Source organism: Camelus bactrianus, chromosome 19 (genome assembly GCF_048773025.1).
Source record: "Camelus bactrianus isolate YW-2024 breed Bactrian camel chromosome 19, ASM4877302v1, whole genome shotgun sequence".
Lineage (NCBI taxonomy): Eukaryota > Metazoa > Chordata > Mammalia > Artiodactyla > Camelidae > Camelus > Camelus bactrianus.
In genome coordinates this window covers 28567889-28590016 of record NC_133557.1, presented here as the reverse complement: position 1 = coordinate 28590016, position 22128 = coordinate 28567889, and the positions used below count along the sequence as shown (strand labels likewise).

General features: G+C 51.5%; 1 protein-coding gene and 1 long non-coding RNA gene across 2 annotated transcripts; one reads left to right on the top strand and one right to left on the bottom strand.

Annotated features, from left to right (window-relative positions):
• Positions 1-8094: 8094 nt before the first annotated feature.
• On the bottom strand, positions 8095-14059 carry PCK1 (phosphoenolpyruvate carboxykinase 1). Its single transcript, XM_010958576.3, has 10 exons — positions 13901-14059; positions 13394-13654; positions 12756-12937; positions 12116-12319; positions 11795-11982; positions 11098-11260; positions 10276-10500; positions 10058-10189; positions 9565-9660; positions 8095-9137 (listed from the first exon to the last, which is right to left on the bottom strand). The coding sequence occupies exons 2-10, from the start codon at positions 13615-13617 to the stop codon at positions 8683-8685; spliced, it is 1869 nt and encodes a 622-aa protein (XP_010956878.2). The 5' UTR covers positions 13618-13654; positions 13901-14059; the 3' UTR covers positions 8095-8682.
• A 152-nt stretch (positions 14060-14211) lies between these two features.
• On the top strand, positions 14212-18932 carry LOC141574070 (uncharacterized). Its single transcript, XR_012500678.1, has 3 exons — positions 14212-14690; positions 16757-16905; positions 18536-18932. It is a non-coding gene; the product is annotated as an uncharacterized LOC141574070 (long non-coding RNA).
• Positions 18933-22128: the final 3196 nt, after the last annotated feature.

The following is a 22128-nucleotide window of genomic DNA, read 5'->3' as shown; positions in this document are numbered from 1 at the left end:
TCCACCTGCAGTTCCTCCACGTCACCCTGCAGATCTCAGCTTTCCAAATTTGACATCATTTTGCAAACACTGCTCAAATGCTGCTTCCTCTAAAAAGCCTTCCTGATCCCCACTCCCCTTCCTCTGAACCTCTGTAGCAATTTGTCTACACCTTGGAGAGCCCCTAGCTTTTCTGATCTGCCCAGCTTAACAGTGATTTCCTCCTGGAGGCACAACATAGAGTGAAAAATCAGGCCGAGCTGATGCAAACTCTGTCTCTCTCGGCTTGGTAGCTGCGTAACCTTGGTGAGAAGATGGAAGGCTGAGTGGAAGATGGATGCAGAGCTTACAGCTGATTGACCCCTTGGAGATTAGATGAGCACCTGAGTAGAGGTTGGACGGTCCCGTGGATAGGTGTGAGGATGCAGCGTATGTGCAGACATAGATGGAAGATACAGGAATGTACCATTAAATGGAAGGGTAGGGCTGGACCAAAGGAAGGGAGAGAGGAAGGAAGGAAGGAAGGAAGGAAGGAAGGAAGGAAGGGAGGGAGGAAGGAAGGAAGGAAGATGTGCCCAGCTGTCCAGGCAGAGTTACGCTGTCTGAGGGGCAGACCAGGAGGCTGACCATCCAGAAACTCTGTGTGGGGCAGAAAGTGAACCTGTGGATTTTTGTCCACACAAAATAATGCTCCTGACAACTTAGGCTTGAAGTTTTTCTGTGACCCTGGGAAGAGGACAGGGCCTCACGCGGGACCAGTTCATTAGGAAGGACAGTCCTGATCAGCTCATCTAAGTACCTGGGTCGACTTTAAGTGCCAAGCAGCCAGAGGGCATTCAATACCTATTCATTGGAAAGTGGCGGATTAACCTTGGAGACCTGCCAAGCGGGGAAGGCATGGCCGGCTGGAAGCAGCACCATCAGAAACACATCAGTGTTTCACCCATCAGAGCACGTTCCCTTCTTTTCAGCAGCAGGAAAAGTTGGTCCTGCTACAACCAGCCCAGACCCAGTCTTCAATCGTCACCCTCTACGTGTGTGCGGTGACTGTAATCCACACAACGGAAGGGCCCCAGGGCACATGCCTCCCGACTGGGACCCTCACCCCTGATTCCAGGAGGTTTAACCTCTGTCCATCTGGGTTCAGATATGAGGGACTTGAGGCTGGGTCAAGTCAGTTCAGGGCCACTTGAGTTACAACCTACTCTCAGGGGTCGATCTTTCTGTGAAGCCGAGAAGACCCTGTAGATGAAGAGCCACGCCGTGGAGCTGTTGGTGGGGAGGGACGAGTGACAGCAGACCTCTTCTGCACAGAATTAGGACATGCTTTCCAGGGAGGAGAGATCTGACTAAATGTTGATCACAGGCACACTCAGAGGCCCCAGGGAGGTGCAGACACCTCGGCGTGCCTGCCGAGCCTTCAGCCCAGCCCGCAAGTTCTGTGCTGACCTGGACAGGCATGTGGATTCTCACCTGGGCGGCCAGGAGAAGGTGCGCTTCACAACCCCTGGGAGCGCCCTTCCCTGTGACCGTGGAGGGGGGCAGTGGGTTTCAGGGTGCTTCATTGTCGGAGGGGGTTTGGGGGCCCCTGGTTCCCGAGTGGTGCATTTGAAAAACAAACAAAGCTTTCTAAGTCACTGAGCCTTGTATTGTTAATAAAACTGTCCCTTCACTTCTTCCCTCAGGAAATAAAGGGGCTGGGGGAGAGAAATTCATTTCTGTCTTATCTCTTAAGTGTTTAGCTAAGTGCCAGGCACATAATAAAAGCTCAATAAATAACCATTATTAGGGGAGGAAAAGACCAAGGAAATCAGACAGATCAGAATTTAATTCTGCCACGCAGATTTATTGTGCTCCTGCCCAAGGGAAGAGAAAGCCAGAGTATCTCAACTTTCCATCTCCCTCTCTCTCCCAAGCTGACTTTGCAGCAGGCAGTGTCCTCTTGTCCCCTTTTGCCTGCAGCCTGTTGAAAAAAAATGAAAAGAAACAGCCAATCTGGTACGCTTGGCTGAGCCCCTACCTCTCCGGCCCACAGCTCCCTCCAACTTTATGTTTAATTTCCCTGGGTCGAGAGGAAGCATTCTGATGATCCAAGTTAATTCAAAATGTAAATTTCATCTCCTATCGGCTAATGGCTCTGAGCTCTGCTTTACATAACGGGGAGCAGCTGCCGCGTGAGTCACCGGGGCCTCTGGCTCCCCGGTCTCTGCTCTTAATGGTGATGAAACCCTCGCCCAGGCTTCAGTCCAACAGCCGCAGCCCCCGTGCCCACTGAGGCCAGACCGGAGCTCACCTTGGAGGGCTGTGTTCTAGTAACTTGGGGGACATTGGGCAGGGGGTTAATGCCAAGTCCAGAGGCTGTGCTCAGCCCAGGAGGCCCCAACTGGGCTAGATCAGTCTCCCAGGACGCCCACTCACCCAGAGTCAGGAATCTCAGCCCCGGCAGGGAATTTCACCATGAGCTGGGGGTCCTCACTGGGGCAGGGAGCGGTCTTTATCCAGACCCGAAAAGCAGCCTTGAACTCTCAGGCTCTAGCACTTGAATGACAGCCACCGTCTTCCAGATGCTGGCTCCCCTGTGGCTGATCATTTCCTGGAGCTGCCCCGGGCCACCGAGCAGGTCCCCTCCCTCTCCAAGAGATGCTAAGGGCCGGATACCCCACTGTCTGAGCTCCGTGCCCCCCGAAGACAAAACCAGCAGTGGGTTGTGAGTTTCCATCTCTCCTCTGTAGCTTGTAGGCCTTTGTGCCAGAACAGAGGGTTGAGGGGCTCTGGGGCTGTGCCCACAACCCTGAACCTCCTGTTCCCCATTGTCCTTCCCTGGGTCCTGGCATTGGTAGGATTCAGCAGCACAAGAAGGGCAGTGGGATAAACAGGGAGTGGGGGCCTGTGGGGTGGGGGGCAGGCACGCTGATGAGCTGCAGCTGAACCGTCTGTGAGTGGAACGTGCTTTTCTGTCCCTGAAGTCCTCTCCTCACACCTGGGCCTGGGCTCCCTCAACCCCAGTTCTAAGGGTCCCACCACAAGGCCACATGGCTCCGACTTCGTGGCAGGTTGGAGGTAGGACACGGCAGGTTGGAGGAGATCCCGGGGGCGAGGCAGGGCACTCCTGTACAGCTGGAGAAACTGAGGCTCACGAGGAAGGGGCTGCAGGGCTGCACCAGGTACTTGGTGGCTGCAGTGGGGACTTGTTCCCTAACCTGGAGTCTGTTCCACAGGCTCCTGCTACCAGGGAGGGAGGGGCCCTCCTGCCGAGGCTGGAGACTCTGGGTCCAGGGCACCTGTGTCTCAACCCTCCCCTGTGCACTGACATGAGCGTCCCTTCCGCTGTGCGAGTTTCCTGATCCACTGTCAGAGATGGGCTGGGGTCCCTGGCCTCCTGTCACGGGAGTTCTTCCCTCTGCTGAGGACCCTGGGATCTTGGTACGGACTGGACACCTGGAATTTGCGGTCTCAGCTCTGCCACCTGCTGGCCTCATGGCTCTTGCAGGCTTCTGTCCTCCGGCCGCTGCCTCCTCCGGCAGTGGCCGGCGTGATTGTTACAGGGCTCATGATAATTCACAGAGGCTCACAGGCCTGGAGTTGAAGGGCATCGAATCCCATAATGAGGAAGTCCGGCCGTCTTCCGGTTCCTCTGAATCCTCCTGATCCTCTCTGGGAGGGAATCCCAAGGGACCGCCTCTGCCCATCTTCCCCCTCATTCACCTCCCTTTTTGACTAGGCGAGCACTTGGCAGACAACTGGCCTCGAGTGTGAGCTAAGACAGACTTTTGCTTTGATTGTATTTATTCTTTTTTAAACCACTTTATGGAGCTATAATTCACATACCATGAAATTCACTCACTTAAAATGTACCAGAGGATGGTTTTTAATATACTCTCTGGACTGTGCAGCCTTCAGCACAATCCAATTTTAGAACATTTTCATCACCCCCCCCAAAAGAAACCCTGTGACCATTGGCAGTCTCTCCCCAGTGCTTCCTCCCTCGACCTCTGGAAACCACAAATCTACTTTCTGTCTCTGAGGATTTGCCTAGTTTGGATATTTCATGTAAATGGAATCACACAATGTATGTCTTTTGTGGCTGGCTTCCTGCACAGGATTGTGTTTGTGTGGTTACCTTGGCGAGGAATGCTGGGTTTTAATTAACTGTTGGGATGCAATGTTTTCTCCTGAAGCAAATTTCTTTCAGTCTATTCTTTTCTTCCCGTTTCAGTGTACTGACCGTGTGCTTGAGTTACCAGGTACCCACGGAGGGTGGGACGTGCATCGTAACGTTTGGAACTCACAGTGCAAACCCCGTCTGAGGGATGGGGGTTCCTTTGCTGTCGGTTCTCTGTTTTGGGGAACTTTTTCTCTCCCTCTTCTCTCCAACAGCCACCAAGCCCCTTCTTCCAGCCTCCCTGACTTTTCTCAAAATCCCCATTACTCAGATGAAAGACAGAGACCAGGGCAAGTTCTCCACAAACAAGGAGTCCATCCTTCTATTCAAAGACTGCAGAGGGACAGCTGTGGTCTCCGCTTCTCCCCAGTCGTTCTGTCCGGAAGCAGCATCCACATCAAGTTTAATTATGCAATTAAAGTCATTTTCCTGGGCTGAACAAATATTTACAGCATATTTTGCTGCAAATTGCTTCGCCTGGAGAAAGGCTCTGCCGTTCGGGCTGGTGTGCCTGGTGAACATTCACACATTTACATACCCCATTGCCAGGGGGGCCGCTCAGCGCCGAGCAGGTGGCAGACAAGCCATCCCCCAAGGAAGGAGCGTCAGTACAAAGATGTGGCAGGTGTCAGCCAGGCGAGCGCGTTCTGGGCCCCTCCACGGTGCGACTGTTGACCAGTGACGTCCGCTGGGCCTCCGTGCAGCCCCAAATCCCAGCTCTGCGGCATCAAAGAAACCTCTGGGCTCTGGGGGGTGGGGGCCCAGACGGCAGAGAGAACATGGTGTGGGGAACAGCTCTGTAATAATCAGAAATGTGGCCATCCTGTCCCAGACACGGCTGTCACCTGTGTGGTGGTCCTGGGAGCTGACCCTTAACCAGATCCCCAGTGGAGCATCTCCCTAGGGCTCGGCTGAATTCCGCTTCCTGTGCAAGAAAATTCAAAGGCAAAACTTCAGAAAAGCAGAAATTCTACTGCCCCTGAAACTTGTCTCCGTCTCAAGCCCGCAGTGCTTTTACCCCATGGAGGAAACTTTATGTCAATCCATGGGGGTGAGGTCCGCTAACACAGGGTTTCCTCGGTTAGAGGGCTTCCTCTCCTGCCTAGCTCAGGGTTTGCAGGAAAATTCTGGGTCTGGGGGTTTGTGTAGCATCAAAACATGGGAGGGGAGCTGGGACAGGAGTGACAGTCAAGATATCTAAAAATCAGTGGGAGCAATAACCACTCAGATACAATCCAGAGCGAGATTTGGGAGCCCCTTGGCTGTGTGGGAAGGTCTAGGGGTCCCGGGGGAGGACCTGGGATGAATGAGTCGGGGGCAGTCAGGGTGCGGGGTCAGCAGCTCCCCATCAGCCCATGTGGGTGATTTCAGCTTGTTATCCCCAGCGCCGCCATATTGAAAGTCAGTCCTGATTGGAGTGGAGCCCGTTTGACAGCCAAGGAAACAGGTTCAGAGTTTTGTGCAATGACCCGAGGGCACACTGCTAGGAAGGGGCAGGGTGTACCTCACATCCAGACCCTCTGGACCCCAGAATCTAAGCTGAGCTGAGCTGTTTCATTTCACTGGACTCCAGCAGGGGAATTATTACCCCATCCATGGTGGAGGGTGTCACTTTAGGTGACACTGCTGGCCAGAGGCAGAGCTGGGATGTGTCCAAGGTCACCAGTATTTACTACGGGTGGGAGGGAGGGAGCGGGCAGCAGTCCCTCTCCCTAGAAGATGGAACCTGGTCCCCTGTTGCTGCAACTGCTGACAGCGAGGACGAAGCAGAGATCACTGCTCCAGCCTGGAGCTCCAGAGCCTGTGCCTTGTGGTCTTCAAGCTCTGGAAGGGACATGCTGTGGCGTCCAGAAGGGCAAGTGGGATGCAGATCAGGGGCTCTGGGTTAAGGTGGCCCCAAGGAGAGGGGGAAAGAAGGAAGAGGGTCCTGCAATTCCCAGCTCCCAAGAGCCCCCAGCCAGCCTCCTCCGTCCCCCTGGATGCACCCCAAGATGCTCAGGTGAACGCAGGGACAAGTTTGTTGTCTTGGTTCAATATTTGCTGTGTACCTACTGGGTTGTGATCTTTAACCCAGACCCCAGCATGGCTCCAGGAACCCACGGAGGTCAGGGGACAGCTTCTACATTGGATTCCAAGAGAGGACGTCCAGTCCCTGTGTTGGTTTGGACTCCTGTGTACCATGGGGAGGGCTGACCAGGACCCGGGAGACTGAGTGTTCATTCTCGCCCCAACCCCGCCCTGAATGACAGGCCACTCACCTACTCAGGGCCCCGGCATGACCACCTGCCTTGGCCTTTGCCTTCCTGCCTTGCACAGATCTAGGTACAGCAAAATAGCGTCAGTCATCAAGGTCACAGTGTCCTGATCATTGTAGCCATGGGGCTTGCACAGAAACCAGGACTTGGAGGTGGATGGAACACAGCCTGAATGGTGGGGGGAAACTGACTTAGGGTCCAATGGCTTTTGAGTCCTTTTGGTCCCCCCGAAACTCTTATTCTATTTAAGGCACCTCCTCTGGGCTGTCCTCCAGGCTTCCAAGGTCAGGTGGGAACATGACCATATGCGAGTCTGCTGGCTGCGTGGGTGACACTGTGCCTACAGAATCCTGAGACGGCTGTCTTTGCTTGAAAAGGGAGGAACACTACTGAGGGCCTAGAACAGGACAGCCTGGGGCATACATTTAAAAATGGTGCCCAAACTAGATTCTGGAAGCACCTCTCAAGGGTCCAAGGATCTGCCTCAGAGGCCACCAGGGAGTGGAGAAAAAGAAGCCAGGTGGCCTAGGTCCCAACACCTTCCCAGCCTCGGGTGGGCCACCTCCTGTTTTGTCTCTGTTAGACGTTCGTTTTCTGAGTCAGAGTACATGACAAGCGAGTGTTCTGCAGCAAAAAGGAAAAACAAATTTGAAAGCCACTGGTTTAAATTAACACAGCAGATAGCATTTAATCCCGTTAAATGGTTTTTCCCCATCAGCGGTTTTGCTATCGGAACCCGACCCTTTGTCAGCAGAGCCCCGCCAGCTCTCAGCTCCTTGAAGGGAAAGAAGATTCGGGTTGCTGATTCCCAGCCTGGCCTCCATGTCCCCATCTATAAAATCAGGGGGTCTTGGCTTCACTCACCATGTGGAAGGCGCAGAGGATTTCAGGGGAACAAGTAAGCCTGTGTGTTGTGAAAGCAAATTGAGCCGAGGCATCCTGATCCAAGAACAGCCCGGGCCCAGAAAGAACAGGAACCCGAGAAAGTCACGTTGATCTGCGGGATGCAGGTACCGTGTCCCGTGGATGGTTGGTCTGGATTGTCCAGAGAAACCAATAAACATTGGGAGCAGAGGAATCAGGGGAGGGCTGGAGGCCAAACCATACCACCCACACTGTCCAGGGTAGCCAGCCGTGAGCCCACCGATGACACGATGCTCGGTATACAGAAGGTGCTCAATTAATGCTCAATGAGCACTTTGGCTGGTCCTTCTACAGGACATTTTTCTCTCTACTCTCCTCCCCTGTGGGTGACAGTTGAGAAAAACATTGCTCAAAGAAGAGTTTATTGACAGAAGCCTGTGACGTTGGCCACAATATAACACGTGTGGAAGGCTGAGCCCCCAAGCCCAAGTTTTGGTCAAAAAGCACATTTTAAACTCTCCCAGTTCCAGTTACACAAGATCCACCATCTAAAGGTTTGTGGAATTTTTCAAGGACACTAACTAGCGGCTTCTAGGCATTAACCAGTGGTTAATTCAGAAAACCCAAAGTATGGTGTCAGGTGACCTCTGAGTGACATTCTCCCTGCTCAGGCCTCCCCATCTGACTGCCTCCATCCCCTCTACTCACCCTCTCCATAAGGGTGGTCCTGACACTCCCCTCCCGATATTCTTTGCAGGAGCTTAGATCACAAAGGGTTTCATCAGAGTCCCCTTTCCTTGGCAGTTCAAGTAAGAAAAACCAAGCAAACAAACCCACCTTTTCTATAAAAGTTTATTTTGTGATTTTTTTCCCCTGAAATTGGTAAGGAGGAAAGTTGAAATTATGTGAAGGTAAGGAACCAGGGATATAAAAATAATTTAAACACGCATGTTAATAACAAAGCAGCATTGCTTTCTAGCAACAACTAGTAGGTAATCTTGCCCAAGATTTCTCCAAAGGTATTAAATATGTTTCAGACAACAGTACATAGATACACGCACACATACACAAACATACAGCTCAAGTACTTTTTTTTCTGTGCATTCTGGCGAAATGATACAGCTACAGAGAAAAAACGGAAAAGACGCTCTGCCTGAGTGTCCTTAGGTTGAACGAACGTGCGCTGGATAGTGAACCCTGGAGCCGTGCTGAGATTTCCCCATCCACCTCATTATCCTGTGCTCCCCACTAGCCTGTGCTCTGTCATCGTATTTGAAAAATTAGGGTGTGTCTTTCAGGTCAGCTCACGGGTTTGATCATTACAGGGCTGCAGGCAGTGAGAATTCAGGAAGTGCCAGTCTCTCGCGCAGCTGGGACATCTTAGGGACCGGAAGGGGGAGGACTGAAGGCTGTGGGGTCCAATTACATCTGGCTGATCCTTTGCTTCAGGGCCAGGACCTGGCTCCTGATCTCGTAGGGGAGGTCAGCGTTCACTTGCTCCTCCAAGTACTTCTGGATCTCTTCTACCTCCTCCTCCCAGAACTCCTTGGAGATGTGGAAGAGCTCCTTCACGTTGACGTCCCCCAGGCCCCGCAGATCCAGGGCGCCTTCCGCGGGGACGTAGCCGATGGGCGTGGGCCTGGCGCCGCCTTCCCCGTTGATGCGATTGAACATCCACTCCAGCACCCGGGAGTTCTCGCCAAAGCCTGGCCACAGGAACCTACCGTCCTTGTCCTTCCGGAACCAGTTGACGTGGAAGATCTTGGGCAGCTTGGCTGCCGGGCGCTGGGCCATGCTAAGCCAGTGGGTCAGGTAGTGGCCGAAGTTGTAGCCGAAGAAGGGCCGCATGGCGAAGGGGTCGTGCATGATGACTTTGCCTGTTAACGGTTGGGTGCGGGGGGGGGCTGTTCTAAGTGATGCTCAGAGGACACCGTGGGCACGTTTGTTTTCGACACGGCCCCGTGGGTCTCTCTACCTCTGCACACACACAGAGAGACACAGAGACACTGAGAGAGAGAGAGAGAAACAAGAGAAACAGAGATAAAGAGACAGAGATAGAGACAGAGAATACACAGAGACACAGAGAGAGACAGAGAGACAGAAAGAGACATAGGGAGTCAGAGAACATAGAGACACAGAGATACAGAGACAGAGACACAGAGACACTGAGACAGAGAGAGAAAGAGAAACAAGAGAAACAGAGGGATACAGAGACAGAGACACACAGAGACATACAGAGAGACAGAGACAGAGAGAGTGGGTCCATCACTGCTCTTTGCGGCCCCAGAGGCAGCCGGGACTCACCCTTGTGCTCCGCAGCTGCCGTGGCCTCCGACCTCATGGCCGCCCCCACAAACACTCCATGCTGCCAGCTGAGAGCTTCATAGACCAGAGGGACACCTTTAGCAGGAGAAAGAAATGCTCCTTAAAGGCCTTGACACCCAGACCCCTTGGCCGGCGATGCCATCTTGGAAATGGGAAGACTCGGCAGGACGGCATCTTTCTATCTGAGCTCATCCTGCCTCCCAGAGCTGAAGGGCGGTTGCCACTACGTGGAAGTTACAGCCCCGAGGCCATGAGCCAAAGTCAAACTAGAAACTGCATCAGGAGGTCAAGGACCCGGAGGCTCTAGGCGGGCGGAGGGCAGGTTCTACACTGGAGCTCACGGCCCTGCTGTTTCGAAAGGGTGCTCCAGACCCCTGACCCCCTCCCATGAGGTCAGGGCTGGGGGAGAGGGCACCACGTCCTCCGGCAGCCGCACACCCGTGCTCCTGGCCCCGCTGCAGGAGAGCCTCACCTGTAGGTCGGCGCCCTCCGAAGATGATGCCCTCGATGGGCACGCCTTCCGGAGACTCCCAGGCTGGGTCAATGATGGGGCACTGGCTGGCAGGGGTGCAGAAGCGCGAGTTGGGGTGGGCGCAAGGCTCCCCTACGACAGTGAGAGGAGAGGCCCTGAGCGTCTGCCAGACACTCACGCCTGCGGGCTGGGGCGCCGGGCCTCCCGGGGGTGCTTACCATCCTCCGGGCTCCACTCCTTGTTCTTCCACGAAGTGAGCCTGATGCCCGAGGCCAGTGGCTGGTCGATGCCTTCCCAGTAAACGCCGCCATCGCTGGTCTGGGCCACGTTGGTGAAGATGGTGTTCCTCTGGATGGTCTTAATGGCGTTGGGGTTCGTCTTCACAGAGGTTCCAGGAGCAACGCCAAAAAACCCATTCTCTGGGTTGATAGCCCGTAAGTTCCCTGGAAAGTTTTAAACCAGGGAGTAGAAATAAATGCCAAGCAAAGCACAGCATGCATTTTCCGAGGCTGATTTTGGTGCTGAATTCTCAAATCTTTTATTTTTTTCCTCCTCCCTGGAATATGGCTCTCTTTTTCCATCCAAGCATCACAGTCAACTTCTTCTTTATACTTTTTCTGGGGGGCTGAGGGGAAGGTAATTAGGTTTGTTTGTTTGTTTACCTTTTAATGGAGGGCCTGGGGATTGAACCCAGGACCTCGTGCATGCTAAACACACACTCTACCACTGAGCTAGACCCTCCCCACTACAGCTAACTTTGACACCGTGACAACTCTTTCTTTCTCACCAGTTTTCCACCAAACTATCTTAATAAATGTATTATGTATACAAACAGTGACATATGGTCACATTTCAATTCAGATTTGATATGCGATGAAAGAATGCTGACAGAATACCTATGTCTAAGCTTTTGTAAGATCTGAAATAACCGAATTACAAATCCAGCCACTGTGGACTTCGGAGAATTTGGCGCGTTTTGAGAGCCAAAATTTTACTTAGGTCCAAGTATTATCCTCAACGCTTGGGCCTGAAAGAGTGACCTTGTGAGTCAAGCTTCATCCAGGCGATGTCATCACCCACACACTCTACTTTCCACCCCGGGAGGGTGGGGTTCATCATGGCCAGGTTGGTCTTCCCGCAGGCACTGGGAAACGCAGCGGCAAAGTACTTCTTCTGGCCCTTGGGGTTGGTTAGGCCCAGAATCTGTGGGAGACAAGATTCTGCCTTCAGCTCTTCACTCCTTCCCACCACAGAGGTCCAGGCTTTAGTCTAGAAGTGTGCCTGGAAGTCCCAGAAGGTAGGGTCCCAAGATCTACGTCTTCAGGTATCAAAAGGAACAATTTGAATGAGGAGGCCCAAAGGATCGCTATGGTATTTGAGGTCCTTCAAAGAGGCATCCACTTCAGGTGGATTAATACATGTTTTCTGGAGTATGGTGAACCTTTAACACAACATGACTGCTATCTCTACAAGAGGGAAATTTGGACACAAAGGCAAAAAGTCGAGGTAGAGATGGAGGTGGCCGTTGCATCCACACGCCAAGCAATGCCTGCAAACACCAGAGCAGGAGAGAGGCGTGGGAGGAATTCAAATTAAAAATTATTGATGGAATTTCCAAATCCGTCCCTGGGGCACGTTGTGTCCTGCCGGATAGGAACCAAAACACAGTAGGTAATAGCCACCTTCTCTTCCTCCCCAGCCCTCGACCACGCACCCAGAGAACTTCCTGTGTCTTACCAGCATGTGCTCTGCCAGCCACCCCTCCTCCTTGGCCAGCCGGCTGGCTATCCGGAGGGCAAAGCACTTCTTCCCAAGGAGCGAGTTCCCACCGTACCCACTCCCGAAGGAGACGATCTCTCTGCGGTCGGGCAGGTGGGCGATGAGCGTCAGCTCTGGGTTACAGGCCCAGTTGTTAACCAAAGGCTCTGCGCAGGAGGACACGCCCCACATTAGTGTGCCACATCCCCGCCTGGGTTCAAGGCCAAGCTCACTTTCGTGAATTTCAGTGCTTTTTTTTTCTCCTAATTTTAGCTTCTGATTTTGAAATAGGACGCTTACTTTTTAAAGGCAAAGGGCAGCCCACAGAGTGGAGGCACTTGACGAACTCTCCATCACCCAGCGCTTCCAGGACAGGCGCGCCCATTCGCGTCATGATGCGCATGCTGGCCACCACATAGGGCGAGTCGGTCAGCTGGATGCCGATCTTGGACAGAGGTGAGCCCAGCGGCCCCATGCTGAACGGGATGACATACATGGTGCGACCTGGGGGGCCAGTGGTGGGAACTGGTGAGAAATGACCCTAGACTCACAAACCACCATCATGGTTTTCCCAGCAGGACCCCCATCTCGCTCTCCCTCTGACAACATCACGCCCTGCAGCTGCCAGCCCCCCACCCCGATTTAGATGAGTCCTCTGGAAAGTGAACAGAACGCAAAAATTAAAGAGTTTTCCTAAACGTACAGTAGGGTTCCACCAAGCTATCGGAAATCCACATGCATAGAAATCGTTTTCACGGTCGTATGAGAAAGTCTATAAAGCCAGCACTGCGATGTACATTTTCACCACAGGGCCAATCCCACGTTCGGAACTCAAAGTTCTCCGAGGCCATGGGAGTTTCCAGTCCAATTACCATTAGGATAGACATGCTAATAAAAGGTTTGCTGACATTTCGCCCAATCAAGTAAACATTTCATTCACCTTTCATGCACCCTGGGAACCGGGCATTAAATGCCTTCTCAAAGTCCTCCTCGGACATCCAGCGACCCAGCTGGCTGAGGCCAGTTTTGGGGATGGGCACCGTATCTCGTTGCTCTTGAGTAATAATGACAGTCTTGCTTTCAATTCTGGCCACATCCCTGGGGTCGGTGAGAGCCAACCAGCTGCAAAAATCAAAGATACACAGGTTAGGACTGGAGAGGGAAGTGTTGCCACTCCACATGGCATCTGTGCCAGGGATTCCCTCAGCCGAGCATCATTCAGGAATGGACCAGTTTGTGACTTTCCACAGCTAGCAGGTGCCAAGCACACTGACGATGGTCCATACATGTGGACACAACCACACTGCTTGAGACACAGTCAGGGAGACACTTACTAGACCAGGAGATAGTCTTTTAGGACAGGGACTGTCTGACCTTCATTTTTATCAGGGATCTAGTTTGCAAAGAGCGTTTGTGGCTCCACCTCACTAAAGACTTGGGTTGCTCTGCAAACGTCATAAAATTACAGTTCTGGCTCTTCTAGTAAGTTTTTCAAGAGTCTGCAAAACTGCGGCCCTCCGCCCCCCGCCGCCGCCCGCGGAGGGGCAGGTGTGGACGCGGGCGCGGGGCTGCGCTCACCAGTTGTCGTAATTCTTCAGCCTCTTGATGACACCCTCTTCCTCCATGCGGCCCAGTAGCTGCTGGTTCTCCTCCTCGGAGCCATCGCAGATGTGGATCTGGTCAGGCTGACACAGCTTGGCGCTGCTCTCCACGAAATCCCTCACAGCCTGGGGCAGGCTCTCGAGCGAGCCCTGGATGACTTTGGCTGAGTAGCTGTGGCCGTCTGAGATCTGAGGAGGCATCTCTGCAGGGCTGTGCTGAGGGGCTGGCCGGGGTTCCCTGCAACAGAAGCACAGGCTTCCTGGTGGGGAGGGTATAGCCCAGGGGTAGAGCGCATGCTTAGCGCGCCTGAGGGTTCAATCCCCAGTACCGCCATTAAAATAAATTAAAATAAAATAACACTCCACCCGCTTTGTTTGGGTTGCATGTCACCAGACAGACAGACATCCTAGCTGGAAGGAAAAAAGATGAGTTCCTTTTAGGGCTGCAACTCCTGAGAAAGGTACTTGATAAAGCTCTACCTACCTCTCTTCTCTGTGGCTGATCTGCACCAGAGATGCAAAGGTTTCCTTCAAAGTTCTTCCGGCCGGTGAGCGTGCGTTCCCCGTGGGAAAGCCCTGTTTGGGGTTCGGTGGCAGGATTTCCTGGCTTTAAATTCCAAGGAGGAGAAAGGCCCTGCCCCTCGGCCACACCCCAGGGAGGCTCGTCCCTGACGTCAGGGGCAGGCCTTTGGATCATGGCCACGGTCAGTTATGCTTTGGACCGACTCACCACAATAAACCCCGGGGAGATAATCATTGAACGGACCATTGTTAATGAGTGCTGGGAGGCCTCAGCCCCGGACCAGCCATAGTAAACTCTTTCGCAACTTCTGGTGGATGGAACTTTGACCCAGCCCACTGCTGGAAACCCGTCGCCCTCCCACTGACAGGCAGGTGGGATGGAGCACAGGCTGGGGGAACACCTGCCTAAGGATGTTGTCGATCGGTTGCCCACAGTCAAAGGCCCGGGCGAAGACCGCCCTGAATGCGGGACGGCCAGGGGCTAACTGGCAATGATCTGATTTAATTAGGAGCAATGAACCCTACTGAGTGTCCACTGTGTTACCCCCTCCCCACCCCCAACCCAAACATAAACTCCATGAGAGCAGGGATTTCTGTCTGTTTTGCTCTTTTTTGTATACATAGTTCCTGGCACACGGTGCGCACTGAATGAACAAGTGCTGAGCCTCGTTCCAAGCGCTTCGCCGCCGCTAACTCCCCCCCACTCTCTGAGGATCCCACGAACAGCCCTGTGTACAGACAAGGACACTGAGGTACAGGGGGCCCGGTGGCTCCTCCCAGCTCCCCAGCTGCCCCACTGGGCTCTGGGGCAGCATCCCAAACTGCCCCTAGTGAGGTACCTTTGCCCCTTCTAGAACCTTCCATGTATTCTCCAAGGAGTTCTGGACTGATGCAGTTATTTCTGGAGTCGACTGTACACCCTTCACTGCCCTTGCAGGTCTTAGCGTCCGGGGAGTGGAGGGGGCTTGGTGGTTTTGCTAGATTACACTTGAGCAATGAGACCTTTATAACAGTTGCAAAGATTTTGCTTTGCAAGCTGTCAGAACTTCAGTCCAATTTAATGAGCTATGGAGCGTTGGCTAGAGTTTTGAGAACACTGGGTGAGAAGTCAGGAGAATGGGGCCAGGTCCCGACTCCCCACAGCCAGCCTGACAACCCAGTGGGCACCCTCTCCCTCGGAGGAGGACAGTGGGGACTCGCCCACCTCCCCCACGGGCTGTGAGCTGAGCTGACTCTGTGTCAGGAGCTGTGGCCATTACAAGGCGTTGGGAGTAATGGTGTCACACCAAGCGTATTTATGGGACTGTCCTGTAGGGCTTCATTCCCACTGCCACGCTGGGTATACCCTTATCACCAACTTCCACCACAACTACCAACTCATTGCTGTTTCATTTATTCTGATTTTTTTATTCAGCCAATTGAATCTTTCAGCATAAATACAACAGGAGGTATTTTCGTGCAGTTTACAATTATTTGCCATTTAGGTCACTAGAATGAGGGTTATGTGGTATGTTAAATTGATTGGAAAGCATTGTCAAAAGATTGGAGATACACCTTCTTAGGCTGTACTAAATGTCACTAATACAGATATTCTAGAAATTACATGAAATTTGTAAAATTTGGATACATCCTGATATAAAGTTATCAATCATAATTCTAGTTATTGTCTTAAAATGTTCTGTGTCACAGCAGTGACCAAGTTTCTTTGTCAGTTGCACTGTAATCAGATCCTTAACCATGCCTTTTAAAGTCCTTTGTCACTTACAAATATTGTTTGATGCTTTTGCAAAAGCGTTTCATCTTCAAGAAGATTCATAGACAGGACATTTGACAAGGACAGGTTTCTGATAACTTTCAGATCATGTTGTCGAACTGGGTAAGAAATGAAAGTTTCCCAATGGAAAACTTCATTAAAAAAATATTAACAAAAAGGATCAGTTACATAAGGTTGAGTGAACTGGAGAATACGGTTATTTTTATGGTTTTTGTCTGAAATATTTCTGGCTTTTAATCTATGTTTTTCAGATACAAGGAAACCTCTCCCCTTAAGCTAGTTATGACTTAAAGCAACTAGGTAATTATGCCTTTGTAGGCAGAACTGAAATAGTTATCTTTTGTCTCTACCTGATCCCTCCAGAAACTGGAAACTCCTAAGTTCCCAGCTGACTTACCAAGCGAATAAAGAAGACAGGTACAGGAATCTCAAGATACTTTGGGGACTCTGAGAAGAGAGAAATTTGCCCAAATCTATAGCTGTTGCAGACAGAATCTGTGGCAAGCCCTTGGCCTGGTTTTCCTGGCCCTGAGAGACCTTTTAAAAGCTTGGTCTGAGATTCTTTGAAAAGTTCCAGCACTGCTAATTTTTAAAATTCTATAATGATCAATTACACTTACGTAAATAATCAGGCCAAGTTTTTTGAAATCTGACTTGTGTGGCAAACAAAATAATCTTAATTTGGCTATCGTTGGTAGAAACGAGGGTAATTTTAGAGAGAAAAAGACTATGTTTTCGTGGATATTAAATTCTAGGCTTGTTAACTGAGGCCTGTATTCACCACCTTAGACTCACTAACAGCTCCTTGTTGCTATGTTGTAAAGTTTAATTGAATTATTAAAAGGACATTCTAAGTTTGTTCCTGAAGCTTATCACAGGAATCTATCTTTGGATGAAGATCAGATGCCCCATGATCTGCAAACAGGAGATGCATACTGGGAAAGGCACCCTCCAAAGGGCTGTCTCCGATCTAGATGTAAGGACCGGTATCAGGCACTCTTAAACTGACGGGAACTGACTCTTGAACTCGTATCTCCACGTCAGAAGGGCCTCTGCACCGGACTGGTCTATAGAAAGAACTGCTGACCTCAACAGGACGAGAGGAAGACGCCGGTCGGTAGACAGCTGACCCAAGAATCCGGACCAGGCCTGTAAGACGTACCCGACTAATCTGGCTGAACGGTTTACCAAATGTTAGTCTCGCTGTCAAAACTCAAAGTGATCGTTTTACTTTTAACCATACTGTCGCCCCCAGGGTTCAGGAAAGAAAGAAAATTCTCTGGTGAAGTTGTCAGTTAGCTACTCATGACATGTGCCACTGTCTGCTTTAAGTCTATTGCTGAAAGCACGTGGATAATGTCTGTGTGATAATTTGCTATAATTTACAAAATATATAGCCTATAAAATGCTTCCCTATTAGCGTACTTCTGAGTTTGTTCACTGTATCTGATTAAATTTCCTCCTACGTGGATAACTAGACAAATATATATAAAAATAAACAAAAAGGAGGCCTAGCACCGAGGGACAATGATGCGCCCAGGGCAGGCAGCAACCTGGCACCAAGGGACAAATATTTTGATCTATCCAAAGATATGCAAACCAAAAGGAGAGATGATGAAAGAAACTTGCAACCACTGAGGTCTGGGAAGGTCACTCTGGCTTATGTAAGACAAACTAGAACAGCCTATTTCGTTGTCTGGCGAGCATGGATTGGACATCGGCCTTAAACATTAAGGAGAGAAAGTGCATTTTGAGATCAAAGTAGAGTAACTGTGGTTCGGGCATCCAAAACAGAGCTGAGGGGCCACCGTGGACATGGTTCAGACGTGTTCCTCTGCTACTGAGAGCTTGAATATTTTTGAAATCTATTAGACTCAAGGACACCACCAACTATTCTCAAAACAATGTCTGCTAGCAGCTGCCAACTACAACCTTCTAACCTCAAGGTCTCCTCTTGTAACTAGGAAAGCTTTTCTCTTACTTTAGGAATAGCTGTGGCAAATGGGACAGCGCAAGCCACACTCTCCCAGCAGAAGGCACGAGATGCTTTTTTCCTTAATTGAAGTACAGTCGATTTATAATATTCTTTTTTAATTCTTTTCCATGATAGGCTTTTGCAAGATATTGAACATAGTTCCCTGTGCTCTACTGTAAATCCTTGCTGTAGAAGGCCCTGGATTCTTTAGCCAGAACAGCCTTAGACAATAAAATTGTGTCAGATTCGATTCCAGCAGACAAAGGAGGCATGTGTGTAGTGGCCCATAGCTCCTGCCATGTATACATTAATACCACATCAGAAGTTAAAACCTACTTAGATAAAACTGGGCAACTGGCTACCTGGCTACAAGTCTCCCCAGAAGTGCCAGGTCCAGACTGGCTTTCAGGCTTATTCTCCTGAATTCCTCAGGGCATAAGATCTCTTTCCCAAGGTATATTAAACTTCAGGTTGTCACCCCCCACCCCGACCCCCGCTTCTAATTGGGTCTGTTGCACCAAAACTGTGGACCAAGGGACTAAGCTCTTAATCATGAAACACTCAAATCCGAGACCTGGAACTTGGGAATATTTCCAACTCAGTGTGAAATATTTCCATTCCCCGCATTAAGGTGGGCCCACACCCTGTTTCAGTAGGAAGTAGCCAGCGCGGCCACTGCTTCGTTCCCTTAAAGACCAGGGGAATTAAAGCAAGAGTGAGGATAGAACCTGAGCCCCTAAAACCGAGCTCCCTCACCGAGTTTAGGATTAATCTCTCTATCCAAAATTTTCTCCCTTGCTTGTCGCCTCTGACCACAATCCTGTGCTAACCGAACACTACTCCACCAGGATCAGCGGACTGACTGCTGTTGCCGTAACACCATTAATGTACTGAAGCTGCAGCCGTAGGTGTCATCGTTGACCTAAAACCGGGGATGTTTCTCCAGGGCAAGGGGAGCTCACAGGCCCCCAAGCCATGGGCCACCTGGACGGAGAACTGCGAACCAGAGGCATCCTGACCTGGTAAGAAACGTCACAAGACAACGATTAACCCCAGTTTCTTTGTTCCTCCCCTTTAAAACACCTTCAACTCAAAGACCAAGCTGGAGTGGGTCTGAGGCTTGTCCCCCACTCCCTTCCTTGATGCCCTGCAAATAATCCTTTGCTGCAAACACCCACTGTCAGAGTTTGGCTTTCTGTGCTGCGGGCTCACAAGCCTTTGCTCAGTAACAGGTTAGACTCCCTGGAAGAGCACCTAGACTGAAAACAGAAACGAGGAACCAGAACTTCTGTGCAGTTCTAAGTGCTGCCTGTACATTCGAGGTGTTTGGGTTCTGGGTCTCCCGGGAGAGAAAGGGCTGGTTCAACTAAAATGTAGGAGCGGTCCCTCGACAAAATGTTAAAAAGCAAACACGGGGTCGCAGATGTACCTAAAAGCAGTGAGTTCTCCAGAAGAACCGAGTGATGCAGAGAGAAGCCAGGGTTCTGAGGACTCACAGGCAACATTCCCTTATCCTTCCATTGATGATGTCCTGGGTAGAGCCCCAGTTTGTCCCTGTCCTCGGAGACTCCCTGCACCAACGGGGACTCACTGAGCAACACTTTCAAGGGGCTGGCCAGAGACATCAGTGTCTTCCACACTTACCCAGTGGCTTGGTTGTGAGTAAGCCTCAAAACTGAGTACCTGCCCTTGGTTTCCACTCAGAGCTACGGGGGCAGTCAGACTGCTTCCCAGCTGCTGGAATCCCTGAGGACCTCCGGTCAAACCGCCGCACGGAGTTTTCACTGTGCTCCAAGGTGGCTGGGGAGGGTGGGTGGCTGCCTGTGCCGGACCCACCCTTTGAACTGCAAACACCACAGGTACCTCCCCCTCCACTGCTTTCCCTGGGCCACCTAAGCACTTATGGCCTAAGGTACAAGGTTGCTCTTCTTTTTGATTTGGGGGTTTTGTTTGTTAGTTTTTGCGGGAAGGAGGTAATTATTTATATGTTTAATGGAGGTACTGGGGATGGAACCCAGGACCTCGTGCGTGCTAAGCATGCGCTCTACCACTGACCTATACCCTCCCCAACCAGATTGCTCTTTTTCAAAAAGAAGCATGTAAGAAGTTGAGCCCAGATACAAAACTGCTTCGTTGAAAGGAGAAAAAAAAAAACCAGACACTGAAAAAAAGTTTCAGACCTAAAGGCAATGTTTTCACCACTCCTCCCTGGAGTCACAACATGCACGGACTTTGCTGTCCTCAGCCGCTGCAGGCTGGCGGTCCCCGGGGTTCTGCGGGCTGAGGGAACGAGACTCTGAAAAGCCTGTGGGTCCCTGTGAGGATGGAGCGGCCCAGAAGGCGACAGGGAGACGCGGGCAGCGCCTGTCAGGACGGAAAGGTGTGAGCAGGTGAGGCACCGGGTGTGGAGCGGCTGTACCCCAGATAAGCAGTGAAAAACACAGCCATGCACCCGGGTGGAGTCTCACAGAGGATTCCAAGGGCAGTCTGATTGACATACATTGCTGTTTCCTGGTTACGTGGAGGCCAATGAAAGACAAAAAAAACCCCTCAGCAATTCCAAAGGCCATTAACACCAGTGCTCGGAGTTCCTGTAGAGGCAAGATCAGTGGTTCCCACTCTGTGCTCTGAAGGGTTTGGGGGCTTCCTCTGAGCCTCCTTGTGGCGGAAGGGAGACCGGCCAGACGTGCTCAGAGCACCCACAGCGCCCTTGACTTCACCGCGGAACTTACTACGTTAGGCTTCCATATTGGATCGCTGCCTGAACAAGGAATCTCAGAAAACCTTCGAACCCGCCAATCACAACCACTACCCGCCAATCACAACCACTACCCGCCAATCACAACCACTACCCGCCAATCACAACCACTACCCGCCAATCACAATCACTACCCGCCAATCACAACCACTACCCGCCAATCACAACCACTACCCACCAATCACAACCACTACCCGCCAATCACAACCACTTCTTTTGCTGGCGCGGGTGAAAGGGCTGAGACCCAGGGAGGGCGGGCAAACACGCCCTGCTCCCAAGCGCAAGGCCGGGACCTCCCCGCCACGCCTCAGTGCTGATGGGGTGGCCCCCGCAACGCCCCCCAGCTCGGGAATCTGGATTCACAGAAACACATGCCTCTTTCCTGGTAAAGGTCAAAGGGACAGTGGTTTTCCAGAAGGTGATAAGAAACGAACAGTGTGAATCCCGTGCCTTGTCCTGGAGCCAAAGATACGTGCGCAGATCAGCTCCGGGTGTCCACTGCCAGCAGGGCTGCTCCGTGGGCACCGACCGGGCCGGCCGTGGGTGTTTCCAGCAGCAGGAAGACACAGTCCAGCTGTGTCATGATCTGCCCCGGGCAAATCCCACTCACCTACCCCAGCAGTGTTTGTTTGGGACAAATATTTAGATGTTCTACTTTTATGGGGCGATCTTAAAGTCTCTGCAGCCTGGAGGGGAGCTGAATGAGTTAAGTTCCTATTTTAGAGCCACAGAATCATATAACTGAAAGGGTCCTTAAAAGATTATGGTTGGGGGAGGCCTCCCTCGGGGGTGATGAAGATGTCTTGGAACTAGATAGAGGCGGTGGTGCATAACACTGTGAATGTATCAAAGGCCACTCAATTGTACACTTTCAAATGGTTGATTCTGTGTTACGTGAATTTTACTTCAATTGAAAACAGAACCAAAAAAAAAAAGATGATATAGTCCAGTCTTTTATTTGAAAGGTGTGGAGACAACAGCCCAGCACTCGGGGCAGGACTCTTGTGTGTCCCGGGAGGGCACAGCGCTTATTTAAAGCACACACCTGGAGGCAGGCAGGTCTCCAACCCCCTCCACCCACCTGCCACTCCCCCACCTAATCCTCTCCACGTCTCTCAGCGGCCTCCTAATGTCCTGTATCAATCCTGAGTAGCCCATGGAAAGAGCGAGTCCATAAAATCTTGTTTATTTCCTTTGGAGAGTTCTGCATCAGGTTTTTGGAGAGGCGTAAAGGAGCTCCTGCTGTGCGGAAACGATGTAGAGTTTGGAATTCAACATTCCGCGCGGCATGCATCCCGTGAACAACTTTGCCCTTCAGAGAGCAGGGTCACCTCTGTAGGATGCTTCCGTGGCACCAGGCAGTGACAGGAGAATCACCCTCAGAGTAGGGACGAGCAGATTCCAGGACTGCTGTTTGAGTTAGGTAGCCTGTGGTTCGCAGCCAAAAGCATCCGGAGACGAGATCCTGTACTCAGTCTGCACAGAACCCAGATTCAGGAGACCCAGGTCAATTCTGGGTCCAGCTCCCCTAGAAACCAGAGAGACAGCAGCCACGTCTCAGTCTCTTCACCTGTACAGCGCGGAGGTGGATGAGATACGGTCCAAGGCTGTTCCCATCCCTGAAGTCCTGTCGATTTATCACTGCACGTGTTCACTGCCATGGATTCCGAGGTCCACAGTGGC

Bases quoted from the DNA above. Each gene is read 5' to 3' on its own strand.
- PCK1 (XM_010958576.3), bottom strand. From the start codon at position 13,617: ATGCCTCCTCAGATCTCAGACGGCCACAGCTACTCAGCCAAAGTCATC. The intron at 12,320-12,755 runs GTGAATGAAATG...CTGGCCCCCCAG, and splicing joins GTTCCCAGGGTGCATGAAAG to GTCGCACCATGTATGTCATC. The intron at 10,501-11,097 runs GTCACTCTTTCA...AAAACTTTCCAG, and splicing joins GATGAAGCTTGACTCACAAG to GGAACTTACGGGCTATCAAC.